Source organism: Grammomys surdaster, unplaced genomic scaffold (assembly GCF_004785775.1).
Source record: "Grammomys surdaster isolate TR1022 unplaced genomic scaffold, NIH_TR_1.0 126313, whole genome shotgun sequence".
Lineage (NCBI taxonomy): Eukaryota > Metazoa > Chordata > Mammalia > Rodentia > Muridae > Grammomys > Grammomys surdaster.
This window is the reverse complement of record NW_021621113.1, coordinates 3,688,794-3,707,627: the sequence shown is the minus strand read 5'-3', so window position 1 is coordinate 3,707,627 and position 18,834 is coordinate 3,688,794. Positions and strand designations below refer to the sequence as shown.

General features: G+C 41.1%; 1 protein-coding gene across 1 annotated transcript in view; it reads right to left on the bottom strand.

The window, feature by feature from the left end:
- Pum1 (pumilio RNA binding family member 1) overlaps positions 1 to 18,834 on the bottom strand; it is a 110,246-nt gene that overhangs the window by 33,357 nt on the left and 58,055 nt on the right. The window contains exons 6-7 of the mRNA XM_028760007.1: positions 10,704 to 10,870; positions 8,355 to 8,625 (exon numbers count right to left, since the gene is read on the bottom strand). Coding sequence (XP_028615840.1) covers positions 8,355 to 8,625; positions 10,704 to 10,870 — 438 coding nt within the window. The remainder of the gene's footprint in view (positions 1 to 8,354; positions 8,626 to 10,703; positions 10,871 to 18,834) is intronic.

Here is an 18,834-nt window from a genome sequence, read left to right as displayed (position 1 = left end):
ATTAGTGATTATGGGGCTGGAGAGATGGCTCAGCGGTTAAGAGCACCGACTGCTCTTCCAGAGATCCTGAGTTCAATTCCCAGCAACCACATGGTGGCTCACAACCATCTGTAATAAGATCTGATGCCCTCTTCTGGTGTGTCTGAAGAGAGCAATGGTGTATTTGTATACATAAAATAAATAAATAAATAAATAAATCTTTTAAAAAAACAATTGGTGATTATAATAAAAACGGGTGATTTTCTTTTTGAGAGCATTTTGTAGTAAATATAACAAAAGCTAATTATGCATCTATAGCCATCATATTTTATTATATACTAGATTCTATCAATTTTGTCATATTCTCTTTGGTACAATACTAACTAGAAGTAGAGTACTCAGAACAAAACTGGGTAACTGGCAAGTGACAGTCTCCAAAGGTCCTTAAAAATTCACACTAACAACTTCTTATGGCAAACCCAAGTTCTGCTACCACTGTCATAACTAGGAAGTGTCTATGGCAGGACAGCACAGATGAGCAAGCAAGCACTATGCTAATTACAGTTCGACCACAGAGAGCACAGGGCAAATCCAGCAAATATTTCATAGTCATATAGGATTCACAATGAATACTGAAAGCACAGTTTGGGTATCTATGACAAAGTGCTTTGACTTCCAAAAGCTCAAAAACACACAACACAACAGTGCCATTCAGTGGGCTTTGTATAAAAGATAGTTATTACCAGTATAAAACTCCCACAAGCGGTCCTTTGTATGGTCTCTCTCTCTTCTCCCTAATGTCATGCATACACGCACGCATGCACGCGAGCACACACACACACGTTTTTGGAAGTTACAAGGAAAGATGCTAAGTTATCACAAAAGAAGAGTTTTCTTGTTATACTCCTTTCAAAAAAAGTTGCAGATAAAGTTGACCAGGAAGGTGAAACAAATCTACAAAACAAAAGCCTCTGCATTCCTAGGGAAAGAAGAGGGAAAGGGAACAGCCTAATACTAGAGACCAAAAGATGGCACCATTTTCTTTTTGTTTCAAGTTTTACCGTTGTTTATGTGTCTTAGACAAGCGTCAATAGTCTATATACATACAAGCACACCAAACACCCATATACATTAAATAAATAAATGTTATATTTAAACAACAAAACCTTCACTGTTCCTTAACAGATAAAAAAAACTAATTCCAATCAATCATGGTGGTGCATGCAGAGAATCTCTGTAAGTTTGAGGCCAGCATAGTCTACATGAGTTCCAGCACAGCAGGGGGGAGGGGTAAGAAGCTGGGTAGAGGTAGATATTGATTTTGAGGTCACAGATCAAAACTAAAACTCAATCTTCTACCAAATAAATGTTTCTGTATAACTGAGCAAACTAAAACTCCAAGGTACCATTAAATATAACTAGTCAATAACAAGCCCTCCTCAATAACAACACACAGGACACTTGTGAATACTAAAAATGTTTTGCATTAAAGCTATGCAAATAAGCCAGTGTGTTGGCCAGCAGAGCAGCATTCAGGAGGCAGGTAGAGACTCTGCATTTGAGGAAAAACTTGATCTCTGCAGGAGTACCAGGACAGCCATGGCTACAAAGAGACCGAGTCTCAAAATCAAAACACTAAAGTTATGCATACTTATGGCCTCTTGAGCACGAAAGTTAATCACTAATAAAGCAAGTGTGTGTGTATGTATGTGTGTGTGTGTGTGTCTGTGAGGGGGGGGGAGACAGAGACGAGAGATGGACAAGGGTGTGTGGGTGTGTTTTCAAAGTGCACTTGGGTGATGAGAGCACTCGATCCCCTGCAGCTAGAATTATAGTCAGTTATGAGCTACATGTGCACACTCTATAATCCCAGCACTCAGGAGATAGAAACAGAAGGATCAATTCAAGGCCTTCAGCTACACAATTAACAGTTTCTGGGTCGGTTCCAGTAACATGAGATCCTGTCTTATGCTATATTAGGCTATTTTTCAACTGACTGTGTTCTAAATAAAATGTATCAACACTCTAACTTATGCCGACATAACAGTTTTAGCTTCAGTTACATGGTGAGCATATAATGAAATTTAATAATGATTTCCAAAATCTTTTGGTGGGAATATAAATGGAAAATTGTATGCTATTTCATTTAAAAACTGCTCAAATATCATAATACAGAATTTGGTAATACAAAAGCTTTTAGGGGCTGTTTTTCAAGATTAAGAAGGCAAAAGGGAAAAGCAACAAAGTGGAAAGAACATTCCAGAAGACCATGAAAAAGGATACTGTGTGGAGAAAAACAGCCTTAGACTGAGGCCCCTTTTCCACGAATGGCAGTCCTGCAGGCTCGCTTGAATGAACGTTTTATCCACCTGGAGCCTCCTCAGTATATTCTTCAATTGGGATTCTTCAAACTCTTGAAATATTCTCCAAAAAGGATTACTGTTAGCCTTATATCTCTGAATTATAAGCAGGTGGAAACAATGTACATTTTTCCTTTTATGTTGTAGTCACAAGCATTCCAAAATCTTTTTCATGTTCAATATGAGCTAATACTTCATGCTTCATATGTATAAAGAAACAAATATGGATTTTGCTTTTAGATACCTTGACATTGTATTTTTTATGTAATGTTTTCTCTATACTCTTATGTATAACATATATTTAGAACACACATACAAGCACACCCTCAACACTATGGGTTGGTAAAGCAGCCCAGAAGCAGAGCATGTGCTGGGCCTGCACCGGATCTTGGTTCAGTCCCTTACCATAAAACAAAGCAGACAAGAAATCAAGTCACAGGGATCACCTAACTGCCCGAAGGATTTGTAGAACTCTTGCTCTTATAAATCTGAAAGGTCACATTCACAATGCACACCAGTTACCAGAGAAGAAACTAAAGAATCCAAAGCCCAAAGAATAAAAAGGACTAAGTTAAAAACCACCTTTTCCCTACTTACTGGGCGCTTTGTATCATGTATCTCAATAAAGCTGACACTTTGTTACAAAACCAACTTCCACAAACATCAATGGGAAACGTCACAATGGAAAAGAGCAGGGACGAGATCATTTACTCTGTAGTTGTCCACACTAGCTCCCCCTCACCGCACCAAGAAAAACAAAACAAAAATAAAGGTGCCCTACAACTTGAAGCAAATTAAAAAAGGAAGATGACCACCCTTTGTTTCATTTACAGAACCCAACATCAAAGAGCACACTGTGCAGAAAAACACACAGTGCTTGAGATCACCGGCTGCACGACCCTCAGTTGCCCTGGGTACTGGCTGAGACACACCTGGTTCAAGCAAGTCCTCCATAACTGAGACTCATTCATTCTCAGTGCAGTTTTGTACTCAATGGTAGAATTCCAGTCCAGGCAACTGTGATTATATATAACCCTCTCTGCTCTGTCAACCCCAACACCCTCCCACCTCTGACCAATAGCACCAACTGATTTAATATAACTCCAGTGCAGAAGAACTCAGGTTTCCAGAAGGACTCATAGGTCAACAATTAACTAATATATCAACATCAAAGTGTCTACACCTGCTTCTACACCACAAAATCCATAAAAATTAGGCATTCTTCCTAAAAAGAATAGAAGCAGGAAACTCATGAGTTCCAGGCCAGTTAAAGAAAATATCAAGACTGAATGTGTGTGTGTGTGTGTGTGTGTGTGTGTGTGTGTGTGTGTGTGTGCATAGACAGGAAGGCAGGCAGGCAGGCAGGCAGGCAGATAGACACTACTAAATGCATAGTACCTATTCACCTTTATAGTCTACTCAAATTACCAGCCAGGTTAAACACTCCAGATCCTTTTCGTTTTAGCTTTACTATGTATTCCATGAGCATTTTTGATTTTCAGCTTCTTCCTGAAGAAATAAGGCTTTGAAGGAACAGCTTACTGGCACTTCTTCCATAATTTTCCCTTCCTCTGGAGACCAGAAACCCTATGGACAGGGTGTAGACATGAATGGTCTTATCTCTTTTTGTTATTTTAGAGTTTGTGCATGTGCATCTGGGCACTCCTGTTACTGAGGTGAGAGGAGGCCACTAAATGTATATACTTTTAATTCTAGCACGGGCAGACAGAATTTGAGGCCTGCCTGGTCTACACAGCAAATTTCTGGACAGATAGAGCTAGATAGTAGAAATCGGTGGTGGTATCAGCAGGCAGTTGTAAGCCACCCAACATGGGTACTGGAAGCCCAACTCAGGTCTTCTGCAAGAGGAGCAGGTGCGTTTAACACCACTGAACCATCTCTCCAACATTATCCCATCTCTTATCAGAGTGCCATCTTGTACTATTTAAATGATTAAATGTATCCAATGACTGAAGGAAGAAGAGAACCAAACAGAAAACTTTGCTCTATTCATCAAAGATGCACTTGTCTATAGATGAAAACGGTACTAAATACATGTTATTATGAGTAGCCCACAATGCTACAATCTCCCTGAACCAATTCACAAAACTGGGTCCCAAAAGAATGTTTTCTGGATGGAACCGGCCATGATTTTTGGTCAGAGGGCCACACAGTGACTCTAAAATAGTTCATCTGAACCAAGAAATAACTATCCTGGCCATTACACTGTAATCTTGTATTAATGGAGGTTATATAACAAACCTTCCAACAACATCCAAAAACTTTTCCAGGTATTACACAGTTTCAAATTTTAATTTGGGAAATCTTCTAACAGAAACAGAGGAAAGGCCCCCTAAAGGCTCATTTGGCTAAAGGATAAAGCAGAGGATAAAGGGCTAAAGCAGAGGATAGCCCTTGCTGTAACACAGCTCACAAGCAGACAAGGCAATAATACCTTATCACATGCAGGCAAAGAAAAGACACTTGGGCTCTTAGCTCACTGAGCCACTTCATACAATGGAGTTCAAGAAATAAGGACTTTCCGAATGAACATAAAGAAAGGAGGGCCCTGAGAGCGGAAGCGGGATGGAGCTAAATGTGTAAGAAGTATGGTGGCTTGAATGAGATGGCCCGCACTCTCAAACATTTCAACACTTGGTATCTAGCTGATGGCATGAAGTTGCTGGAAGAAATACATCACCAAGGAGTGATGTTTAGAGATTAGAGACCCAAGCCACTTCTGGTTTCACTCTGTTTTGTGTTTGCAGTAAAAGGTAAGAGCTGTCAGCTTTCTGCTTCCTGCTCCTATGGTCATGCCCGCCATTTGCTGCCATGTCTCCCTGCAATTACATACTGTCTAATACTGGAAGTCCAAATAAACCTTGTCGTCTCTAAGTTGCTTTGATCATGATGTTTTATCATAGCAACAGAAAGAAACTAATATAAAATGCAAAAGTAGGAATGCATACCAACTGACAAATGATCCTTCCTCCTTAACTTTCCCAGCTTCTCTAGAGGCATCTCTGGGTAACTGGGTTTGGAAAAACACTTGGACATCTTAGGATAATGACTGCCAGATGTTATCTGGATACCCAAGACAAGAGTTTTAAAAACTATGTATCTACTCAGAAAGAGTTGCTTTACGACTGGCTACACAACTCAGGAGGTGAACATGTCACTGGCATGAATAGAGGAAAAAACAATAGTTAGGGTATATAAAACGTGCTGGCTAGATTTGTGTCAGCTTTGACACAAGCTATAGTCATCTGAGAGGAGGGAACCATAATTTAGAAAATGTTCCCATAAGGTCAGGTTGCAGGAAAGCCTGTAAAGCCTTAAGTTATGATGGTCAGAAGAGAGACCAGTTCGTTGTGGGTGGAGCCATCTCTGGGCTGGTCGACCTGGGTTCTCTATAAGAAGGCAGGCTTAGGAAGCCATAAGGAGCAGGCTAGTAAGCAGCACTCCTCTACAGCCTGCCTGCATCAGCGCCTGCCTCCAGGTCCCTGCCCTGCTTAAGTTCCTACCCTGGCTTCCTCAATGATGGACGGCAATGTAGAAGTGTAAGCCAAATAACCTTTCTCCCCAAAGTGCTCGTGATCATAGTGTTTCATCATAGCAATAATAACCCTAACTAAAACATGGGATACAACAATTAATGCCCCAATTCATAGTCAATGCATGTAGCAACATCCCTAAACACCAAAAACTAAGACATCTATAAAAAGCTATAACTTAACAGGTTCCAAAATGCAGATCTTTTAAACTAGCCACTCTAAAAGCCATCTATGAAACTGTACATCTGTACAACTAGTATCTCTGATATAGACAGAGTTCATTTATGTTTAAGCCCTATTAGCTAACTCCAAAACTCCTGGTAATAGGAAACCCCGGACTAATAAACCAAAAGACCACAATTCCTTCACTATGAAGTAAAGGATGGTTAGATAAAAGAGAATCAAAATTTAAAAAAAAATTCCATAGGAGATAAACTTTTTTTTAAAGATTTATTTATATGTATATGAGTACATTGTAGCCATCTTCGGACACACCAGAAGAGGGCATCAGATCCCATTACGGATGGTTTTGAGCCACCATGTGCTTTCTGGGAACTGAACTCAGGACCTCTGGAAGAGCAGTCAGTGTTCTTAACTGCTGAGCCATCTCTCCAGCCTCAGATAAACTCAAATAAAAGAGGTTCAATTAAAATAGAAAACAAAAACATTGAGCCAGTAAAGACCAGAAAAGATAAAAACAAGAGAGGCAATTTTTGTAGAGTAAACGGCTAGTGGAAACTACAGAACGAATAATGTTCAATTATACTTTTCATTCTATGGGGAAAAAAGCTTGGTAATTAAATCACACATAGGCTGGGGGTATGGCTCGTCTGTACACACCTGTATGGCAAGCACAGGCTGTACTCCCAGTACTGCAGAAAGCAACAAAAATGTACTCAGAGCACGTTTTAAGATAATCTATCAGACCTTCTGTGGTTTGTGAAGCTACAAAGCAGTCCCTCTGGTTCTCATTTCCTTTCTAATGAATTAGGCTTACTGTGCCTTCAGAACTGACTGCCATTGCTTTAGGGCATGGTGGCTCACACCTGTGATCTCAGTACTACCAAAGAGGCTAACAGCAATGACCTGGAGAAGTGACTACGTGGTTAAGAGCGCTGACTGCTTTCAGGTTCCTTTCCCAGAATCTCACTGCAGCTCATAAACATCTCTAGGCTCAAGAGAATTCAAATCTTTTCTTCTTCCTTGAGCACTGCATGCACCTGGTACACAGACATGCAGGTTTGCAAAGCACAAGGTAGAGACAAGAAGGCCATCCTGGGCTACACAGCAGATTCCAGGCCAGCCTTGGGTTCATAAAAAAAATTGTCTCAAAAAGACAAAAACAGTAAACACTAGAAACTTTTAAAATAGAGAGTTAAGTGTGGAGGCATGGCTCAGTGTGTAAGAGCACAGAAAACAATGTGTAGCACTGGGATGTGGGGTGGGGTGGTGAAGAACAACTGGAGCTTATTGGCTGGCTAGCCTAGGAAAATGGCCAGCCTAGAGGAAGTGCTTTATTCCAGACTTGGCGAGAAACCCTGTTTCAAGGGAATTAGGCAAAGAGGGAAACATTCAACATCGTCCTCTGACCTCTGCAGATGTATGCACAGGTGAAATGCACACTCGTTGGCTCTCATGACCACACCACACACACCCCCCCCCCCGCACCAAACAAATCATTACAGACCTTCTGGTGTTTTATGTGCTCAGTTTATCATTATTTTACAATAATTAGAATGTCTGTTAAGTGTTCTAGACTATATCTAGAGTAACTAATTTAAACAAAAGACATGACTGTTGGGTTGGTATTATACTGAGGTTATTGGCAAAAGAAATCACTACCTCATTTATTTATTGGGAGGTATAGAAGGTATACACACTTGGGGAATGGATACATGGGTACTGTGTACACATGTAAATAAATGTCTTCTTTATGGTTCTCTATCTTACTTTTTGATACACAGTCTATGACGGAATCTGAAGACCCCTGTTTCTGCTAGACTATCAGGCTGGCTAACAAGCTCCAAAACATGCCTACTCTAACCTCCAGTCCTGGGGTTACAGGCATGCACAGCTGCTCTAGCTTTTACAAGAATGCTAGAGACTTGGAGTTGGATATTCTTGTTTTCAAAGCAAGCACTGAGCCATGTCTCTAGCCCCTCATTATTTTTTTTTACAACAAAACAAACCAGCAACAGCATATAATAGAAATCTTCCAAATGTAACTTAGCATCTGAGAGGATGCTCTTCCATTCCCCATGGTGCACAGAGAACAGGGTGCTCTCTTTCCAGCAACTGCAACCGAAGAGTGAGCTTAGTGAGAAGGTGAGCTTTTAAAACGTATTCCATTGCTGGACCAAAAGCAAGTGGCTAAGAACTTTCTAAGCTGGTAAGACCACCGCCCCCCCCATAACGTGTTGGCTGGAAAGAAAGGGAAGGGTGACAAAGACACACACTGTACCTGTTGTTGAGAATTGTAGTCAAAAAGTCCCACAGTTGCTGCTGCTGAGTCCACAGGTACCTGCGTGCCTGAATAATCAAACTGCAGAGGCTCCATGCCCACATGTTCCATGGGGTCCAAGGGGACACTCTGGGACTCCATGTTGGAGAAATCCTCCACAGGCTTGGCACCATTGGTGCTGGTCAGCTGGGCTAAGCCCTCAGAACCATTCTGGTTTGGACCCAGAAGATCCACTTCATTAGCAGAGCTCTGGCAATTACCAGGGGTACGGCTAAACAGAGAAAGTAAAGGGCATTAAACCTTATTTTGATCGAGAAGGGATACTACAGCAACCCCCAGTTTATGTCCTTGACATAGTTCATTAGCAATCCTGAAAGCTAGTTCTACAAAATAACCAGAGACCTTTGACAAGGCTTACAGGGTGGTAGCCTCTAGAATGCTTCTTCCATTGTTTGCCTGTGTATCATCACCTGCTATTAACATACAATTTTACTTCACTATGGAATCTAGACTGAAGAAACACAGAGTAAACTAAAGACAATATTGCCTGCAGCAGTCATGAAAACAAGAACAAACATTCCCCACCAACAGGAGTAAATCCGCTCCACCAGAGCAGAGGTCCTCTTTAAACACAGAGCAAACTGGAATGGCTGGTTTTCTTGGCCAGGCATAATGGCAGACACCTATAATCCCAGCACTCAGAGCAAGTTTCAAAGTCAGGCTGGAGTCCGCACGAGACTTTGTTTCAAACTAGAGCAAAACACCTAAAGTTGGTTCCTAGGGATAATTCCAATTCCTGTAATGATTCTAATAAAAAGGTTTTCATGTATTATTTATATTTTTACCAGTGGTGAACACTACCCCACCTGCCAAGGAAATGGAAGAAGGAAATCAGTTCAAAAACATCAAAAATGTATAAAACATCATTACTGACCACAAGCTCCTACTCCAAGACAATGCTAAAGCTAAACTAGTGTCTTTATACTCCATCCATCACACGCCACAAAGTGAAGTGAAACCTGGGTCAAAGGGTTTGAGTACACTGTTCTGGGACTTGAGATATACCACAACCCTATGTATACTTCCATAACCCATTATAATTACTGTAAAATTCTGAACCCAGTACAGGCAAGGGAGAGTAACCTATGCCTACATTCAAACCCTCCATCTCTTTAAAAAAATACAGCTGGTAAAAGTTAAAGGAACTGTCATGTTCCATCACATACACCACCACCTCCTCCACCTCTCCTGCCCCAGCCAGATACCTCAGAAGTCACTCACTGGTCAAGATGCTTGTGACTCACAGAGGTGAGGCTCTCTGAACACATCCAAATAACACAGCTAATAAGTATTTATTGCCCGTTGCCTCAAATTTCAAAGTCTCTAATTATATATATATATATATATATATATATATATATATATATATATATATATATATAAAATTAGACTTACAATTCTGCAAACGATACAAAACTTTTTTTATACTAGTGGGTATTAGAAGGGTATAAAAATGCATGTTTCTATCTGTCTGCAAATAAACACCCATTAGCTTTAGAATAGCATTAAATTATTTGTATGTGTGTGTATAACACTGAACTAAGATTTTTTTAAGGCCTTTTGAAATTACACACCATAACTAAAGCTTGTCTACATAAAGAAGAATGATTATCAACTGTAGAAGATAAATATTTAATACTATGGATGTTCTACTGCAGGGAAATCTGACCAGAGATGAGATAAGAGGCATCCATGGAAGTACATGATTATGAACAAGCCATTTGCTGGGTGTGGCAGTATACAATTGAAATTCCAGCACTCAGAGGTAAAGGCAGGAGGATTGCCAAGTTCAAAGCCAGCCTGGGTTACATAGTGAGCCCCTCTTATTCTGCACCTGAACTGCTTCTTCCAGCTGAAGTAACTGGTGACTGGTCAACCTACATAGACTGGGGCTGCTGAGTATGTATGAGATGGGAGAAGGTGTAACATCTCAGCTATTTCTCCCTCCAATGTGAGAGACACATCCCTCAATGTCCATGGCTCTGATGTATAGTGGTGTGGGACCAACTTAGGGAGTCCCAAAGTGCCTACACCAAAGTTCTAGAACTACTAAAATGTCCTCCGTGGAACCACTCTGCAAGCCCAGTTCCATACAAATGCAAATTCTACTATTTGGACAAAGTATAAAACATGGACAGCTCTTGGAAAATTCCCCTTACCAGTTAGTTTACATCTCTATGACATCATCTATACTAGATTTTTAAAACTCAAACAGGATGGGAGGGACTAAAATAAAAACAAAAACCCACAGCCCACATCCAAAAATTCAGAAGTGTAAAATATACAAACCTAAAATCTTTGGCGTCTGCATCAATCCCATTCTGCACTGGCAAACCATTGGTCTTGTCCATCACATCACCCTCCTCCTTCAAATCTCCTAGCTTATCTCCATCAAACGTACCCTTGTTCTTCTTTTCACCTTTGTCGTTTTCATCACTGTCTGCATCCCTTGGGCCCTGTTTAAAAAATAGCTTCAGCTTCACTAATCATCATCAACTAATTATGGACACCCGCTGTGGACACCAGACTACACTAACGCTAACTGGACAGGACAGTGCCCAGCCTGACATTACAGTCTCGTTTACAAACAACACAGAGGCAGGAACACTGCAGAAATTTTTGCCAAATGGGGGAAGACAAACAGACAGGTATGTTACAGACCTGAAGACATCTTATCATACCATGTGCTCCCGTTCTGCCCCACCCCCTTTCTCGACAATTGGAACTGTGTACTTCTTCAGCCTACTTCTCTACTCTCAAATCTGTTGAGCATATTCCTAAGAGGGAAAGCAATAAGTCTGCTTTTGAGAGAGAGAGAGAGAGAGAGAGAGAGAGAGAGAGAGAGAGAGAGAGAAGAAATAAATCCGTAACGTCCCACTATCCTATATAAGCCCCTCCTTTACTTCTAAATATGGAACTTAATGTGGACTAAAACCATTCGAATCTAACTCCTCTCTACATGACCTGGGGATATATGCCTTGCCAAACTGTACGACAGCAAATTGTACTACCGCCCAGTTTCACCCTGTTGCACCAACTCCTTGACATTTTTGTTTTCATTTTTTGTCTGGTTGTTTTGTTTTGGCTTTTTGAGTCAGGTTCTCACTGTCCCTTGCTAGCCTGGAACACACTACATATAGAGTTCGGGTTGGCCTGTATTTGTGGCAACCCTCTTGCCTCAGCCTCTTAAATGCCGAGATTACAAGTGTGTACCACACACCCAGCCGACAGACATTTTTAAAAAAGATGCTTCAAAACAAATTAAATCTTCCTTTTAGGAAGCGTACTCTAAAAACTCTTATCTTCCATTACCTGTATATTTTGCTACAAATTAGTTTTAATGATATAATTGGGGGCATTTTATACAAGAGAATTTATTTCTGAAATGTTTCAAACTTTCAAACACAGGCACTACTTATGGATCTGTTCCCAGATATATCCAGGTCCTGCCTTTTAAAGAATGTAAATGTGTCTCCTCTTAGTAGCACCCAGCATAAGCCATGGATATATTCATTTTTAATGCCTTGATTTCCAAAAGGAAAGCAACTATCTGTGGACTCAATATGGCAGAGAGCTTTGCAGACCCTGGCACTGCAGGGCACTAAGTAACTTTAGCTGTTATAAACTGAGAGAAGCAATCTTGTTCCCACCACTGACTCAGGCTTAAATGGTGGAAACAAGTGCACATGGCTCAAACTAAAGTTCCTGATATAAGGCAAGCCCAGTGGACAGAAGACAAGCACTTCTACTACGACAAATTTCCAATCACCAACTAAACTCAAGTAAGACTTAGTGGAGCACAGAGTCGCAGGCAGTTAGTTTTGTGAGCAGACCCACTGAGAAATGGTCAGGCTGTACCGAGAAAACAATATAAGCTCTCCAAAGTGATTAAGAAATCACTTAATCAGAAACTGCAATGCAGTAGCCCTGACAGTCTTAGACCTGCAGGAGACTATTTCAAGAGCCAGTTTTCCTTTTGAAGCCATTCTCTGTTTAAGTACACACAGAAAAAGCAAGCCTTTGTGGATAATAGGAAAATAGGACTGCGTGTGAACTGTATACACCGCTTGGCCTCGAGTGGCATCAAGACAATGATGCCCAATAGTGGTTGCCTGCCACAGGCACGCTGCCTGCCACAGGATGTGCCTTGGAGACTGCTTTTCTACAACCTGCAGCTTAGGAACAGAGAAGCACTGAAGGAGAGCTCTGACACCCAGCACAAACATGGGAAGACAAGGCTCTGAAGGCCAAGAGCTTATACAAAACCAGAAAGAGCAGCAACCTCCACAATGCAGAGAAAAGGATAGAAATAGAGTTTTTATTTTTATAGCTGCAACTATAAAGATGAATACACTGTCTAGCAGAAGCTCAATAAATATGACCAAGGTGAGGGTCAAAACTTCCTGGGAAACTAAACTGCCAAAATAAGAAACTTCATCTTGTCTTTACCATCTCAGCCTAAGTCTAGGTGGTGAGTGTTAACATGACTGCAATAGCAAAAGGAAACCATTAATGTCAATCAACGGTCAAGAAGATCACAAGAACAATCTCCACAAGGCTACACATCAAGTCCATGTCTGAAGAAAAACTGTCCAACTCCATTATCTCCCAAAGAGTTCAAAAGACTTCTCCATAAAACTGCACAGGAGACAGAAAAAGGCAGCAGAACAACGGTCCCAAAGCACGCATGGCACTGAAGAGCATATTCACTCAAGGGCTCCCGTTCAGCATTCTCCTTGTTGACCTTCACAAGGCTTCCCATGAACCTGTTCAGCCTATCCATATGCTCACTGGTCTACACAAAGAACACAGCCACTATCAATTTCACAGTCAATGGCTAGGTTTTCAAAACACTCCCTGAGATGGGAGGTTTTCACTAGCCCTGTACGTTACAGTCCTACAACTTGTTACCTGACTTTTTCCCCCTGTCAAAATATCAAACTTTTGGTAGAGGACTGGCAACTCTTTCTGCCTGTTGATTTTATAGGTGCATATCATCTTGAAGAAGTCTGTGGAAAACATTTATAACCTCAGCACTTGGGTGTGTATACACCAATAGATATATATGCACATAGACATCTTTTTTAAAAAGAAAAAAGCTCATTTAAAACAATTTCACATGCCAGGTTATAGTGGTATGCACCTTTAATCCCAGCATTGAAAGGCAGAAGCAGAGGCATACAGAGCTATGAGATGGAGGGCAGCCTGGTCTTCACAGCAAGTCCCAGGCAGCCAGGACTACAAAGAGAAAACATGTTTCAAAAACATACAAGCAAAAGATATGCAACAAAAATTGCTGGCAATCCAGTCTGCCCTGTGCATTATACCAAGATCAGACTAAGAAATCAGCTGCTATGGAAGGACAGCCTTGGATTCAAGATCATAAAAAAGGTTTTTACTGTAGTACCAGCACCCAAGAAGAGAAGCAGTAAGGTACCAGCCAGCCAAGGCTACGATCAAGGGCTTTGTCTCAAAGAACAGCAAAAAGGTCTCTCTGAGCCAGGTGGTGGTGGTGGTACATTCCTTTAATCCCAGTGTCCAGGAGGCAGAGACAGGAGGATCTCTACAAACAGCCTGGTCTACAGAGTGAATTCCAAGACAGTCAGTCAGAGCTACACAAAGTGAAATCTTTCTTTATAACTGGGCAGGGGAGTTAAACTTGTAACCCCAGTTCTCAGGTAATAAAACAGAGTTACCTAGAATTCAAGGTACTTCGCTACATAGGGAGTTCCAGGCCTATATTAGACCTTGCCTTAATAAAAAAAAAAAAAAGAGGGGAAGGAAGAAAACATCTTGTGAAGAGCCTAAAATAGAAAGGTAGACTGGAGAAATGGCTCAGCAGTAAAGAGCACTGGCTGCTCTTACAGAGGACAAGGGTTCAATCCCAGCTCCTATCTGGTAGATCAAACAGTTCCTGGGGAACCCACATCCTCTTATGGACTCCAGGAACATGGCATGCATGTGTTGTACAAATAAACAACATGCAGGTAAATCTCCCATATGCATAAATTTTAGGGGGAAAATAGAAAAGGGGTATAAAAAGTATTAATTTTTGGCATCTTTGTAGTTTTTAATAACACATAAGGTAAAGTGTTTATAGTTATGAGGTCTTTCAGAAAATCTATTCTGTGTTCTATGTGTAACACTGGTCATAGGATTTGGGCATTTATTCTCTGAGTCTTAGTTTTCTATTTATAAAGCAGGGATAATTTTGTTTAATAAATAGTTATGAACAGCAATGAAATGCTGCATTGTGAAACTTAAGAATCTTTTTTTTGTTTTGTTTTGTTTTTCAAGACAGGGTTTCTCTTTGTAGTCCTGGCTGTCCTGGAACTCACTCTGTAGACCAGGCTAGCCTCGAACTCTCGAACTCAGAAATCCGCCTGCCTCTGCCTCGTGCACCCGGCTGAAACTTAAGAATCTTATTATAGAGGCTGGAGAGATGGCTCAGTGGTTAAGAGCAGTAGCTCCTCCAGAGTGAGTTCCAGGACAGTCCGGGCTATAAGGAAACCCTGTCTCGAAAAAAAAACAAAAAAAGAGCAGTAGCTGCTCTTCCAGAGGTCCTGAGTTCAATTCCCAGCAACCACATGGTGGCTCACAAACATCTGTAATGGGATCTGATGCACACTCTCCTGGTGTGTCTGAAGACAGCTATTACAGTGTACTCATATAAAAATAAACAATATTTTAAAAAATTAATCTTATTGTATACACATCAAAATACAGCAGAATAGATGAGCACAGCAGGATTTGAAACGCTACCAAACATAACTGCTATGGTCCTTCTAAAGCAGTCATTTGGCTGATGAGCACAATCTCAAACTCCAGAAGTTTAACCTTAAATGATAATGCAAACAAACAAACAAACCTCCATAAGCCTGGAAAACACTAGAGGATCCAGGCCCTGTCACATTTCTCACAGCAGCAACAAAACATCACTGCTGGTAGCAGCCAAAGAGCCAGGAGCCAAACAGACACGGTAAGAACCACAGAGCAGGGTTGGCCTGTTCCCTGACGGCTCAGCCTCCTTGGGACAACCATAAAGCAGGGTAACTCCAAACATTTCTCTTGTTCCCAAAAACACTTTACATGGCAAAAGATATGCTCAGTGAGACAAGAGCTCTCCTCCACCTGCATCAAACAGGCAGTTCTGTATGAATTTAGCTGCACAAGAACAAACGAGAGGATGCTGACTACGCTGTCTTGTGTATACTTGTTTCACAACAACACATCCCTAAAATTTTTTCAAAGCATAACAGTTCACATCTCTGATAGCAACAGAAAACGAGAAAATATCTGCAGCTGCTAGCCTTGTCAAACAACTTGATGAGAACTCACCTCAAAAGCCAACAGCGCAAAGCAAAAGCCATCCTGGGAAAAACAGAAATGGAACCAGAGCTGGAATGTCAAATCCCCACTTTGCCTCTGAGCCTTTTTCCTCATCTATAAATTCATCTGCCATAATTATGGATTGTTACAAGGATTAAATGAGGCAAACCTCAAAATTACAATTTTTCAAAAGAAATTTTAAAAAAACTTGTTTTTATAAGATCAGTATGAAAAGATGCAGCCACTATCCACTTCACTGACTCCGGGGTACCAGCTCATGTTATGCACCTTTAAAAAGGACACAACAGTAGTACAAGTGTGACAAGGGCCCAGCTGAACTGGCACTCATTTCAGCAGGAGCAAGAGCTTAGAGAAGCATACTGTGGGGCATAACCTACACAGGCATGGTCACAAATCACCCAATCCTGCTGTGCAGAGAAAGGTGCAAGCAGTGGGCACCGGCTGTGATACTTAAGAGGAAAAAAGAGACCTAACTTACAGGCAAGAAGTGATGTTTGATTTTATTGGAAAACCTTCAAAAATAGTTTGGTTTTGTTTAATAAGCTTGATAGTGCAGACTCCAGCATGTGGTTTCAGTTATGGGGCTAGCCACAATCTAAAGGTGATGGATGCACTCTGGTGATTTACCCTTCCAAGGAAACTCGAGCAGTGCAGCACAGAGTTCACATGGGAATCATAGGGGCAGGGAAGGGCTCATTACAAATGCAGGTACAGTAGGTAAGCTTTTGCCTGCCTAGCACTCAGGATGCTGAGACAACAAGACTGGGAGTTTGAGGGCAGCCAGGGCTACACAGAGACAGCCTGTCCCCAAAACAACAAAAGCACATTTCAGTTCAGAAAGGCCAGGGTATGGCCTAGGAATCCTAAGCCCCAGAATGATGCTACTGTTATCAGTGCACAACTGAGTATAATATTATGATACTTCCTTGAATGGTAATTATTCCTATTATACAATTTAAAAATCCAGTTGAGACTCAAAACCCTAGCTTCTCTATATGTAATGCAATATCTCAAGTTTCACAAAAATCAATTATAGCTTTCCAAGCCAAATAGTTGTGACCCAAATGAATAGCTACAAGCATCCTCCAGGTCAGAAAGCAGGAACTTGACACAACATGAGGAGACCTACCAAAGTTAGAGAAGTTGTCACTAGTCCAATGTTTGCAGTGGATAAACCAGAAGGTAGCATTCATGATCCACTGTTCTTAATAACTAGGATTCAACCTATTTGAAGAAAATCGGGACCAAGAGCAGTGCCCTCAGATAGGCAATGTCACCCATGAGCTTTCAAAATATGTGTAACTACCTCTGAATCCAGGAGATGGAGAGAGAAATATCTTATTCCAGGAACAAATAAAACAAAAGCTAAAAGGCGGGGAAAGACTTGACTCTTGGATTCAAGTCTTCTCAAATTATTCCAAAAGCTGGTATTTTAAAACCTGGAGATACACATGCTGGGTGCTAGCTAGCATTCACAGTAAGTGTGAGAACAGAGTCTTCTGCTGAACCTCAAAGTAAGTTAGCTAATTAGTTTGAGGCAGCTCTAAAAAGCTCTGACTGGCCTGGAACTCACTATGTAGCCAGGCTGGCCTCAAACTCACAGAGATCATTTGACCTCTCTTGTGCATAAAACACCAGGCCCCACCCCCAAAAAGGAATCTTTATTTCAAACCAAAACTCCTTAAGCATTTATAGCACCAAAAGGAACTCAGGGAAGCACAGGAAAGGGAAGGTGAAGGGCTAAATCCTTTTATTCAAGCTGTGACAAGGAAATCTCAATGAGAACATAAAACTGCCTCCTCATGGGACACCTTCACTTGAAGAGTTAACATATGGACTGCCAGCTGTCACATCCAAGAAGGACTTCTGCGTACGCGCTGTGAGTTCTGTATCATCACTGTGCCACAAATGACACCGGCCACTCAGCTTACTAGACTAAATAGCCCCAGTTGCCCTAACCAGAGCTCCGTGCTCTGTAGAGAACTCCCCTAGACACAGATGGCTCACTGTCCTTGCTCTCCAAACTTAACACTGAATTACTTTTGTTTTTAAAAGAAAGAATGTGACAGTCCCTCTTTCCCGATATTGCATGCATTTCATGAGAACTAGAGTGATCCAGATTTCCCATAAACACAGTTTTCTTTAGGTGACATCCTATGTAGCAGAGCAAGCCCAGGTTAACATCAGCAGAACATAACATCAGTGCTGAGCAGCAGTTTTCTGGCCAGGAGGCCTTCATTAGCCGGAAAATGGCAGCTGCCAACACCCTGGTTGAAATCCATTGGTATTCCTCTATCAACCTACAGATGGCACAGACATCAAAACATTGAATAACATTTTATTCTCCATGGCCATCCTCTTAAGAAAGAAGATGTGGAAAACTATCCATCTGACTGCTAGGAGTCCTGCTTCCTGAAGAAGCATCTGGCCTGAGACTCAATACAATGAAAAAAATCACGTTTCCCAAAACTAAGTATGGGACCCTCCTTTACAACCCAAAGACAGGACTTTATCATAAAAACTGTCCGAAAAATGACAGTAATAATTCCATTTTTCTGTCTTACCTACTTTTAATTCAAATAACTTTTCTGCCTCCTACAACCTTCACAGTAATCCAGATGTGTGCCTGTGCCGAATGTCAACAAACCTGACACTGGTCAGAGAATTCACAGTCATTGTTATCAAGGTTCCTGGTCACCATACCAGCAACTCATTGTAAGCAGTATTTAGAAGGCAGTACTTTCTCTGAAGAAATCAAATGAAAGTGTGAAGGAGGAAGAAAACAGAATTCTATTGTTCTCTTGAGAAGATAGGTAAACGATCAATCATTTGGCTTGATCCCATTCCGCATATCCAAAGTATAAATCTTGTTCTTCCCCAAAAAGCCCCCATGAGAAGGAACATAAAAGCAGTTCCCTATTTACACGTCATATGTCTAGACTAAGTCAAAAGATTCAGAAGATTCCTCCCGAAAAGAACAAGCTTAATATTAATATACAGAGAGAGAGAGAGAGAGAGAGAGAGAGAGAGAGAGAGAGAGAGAGAGCTACCAAACACCAACCACTGTCAC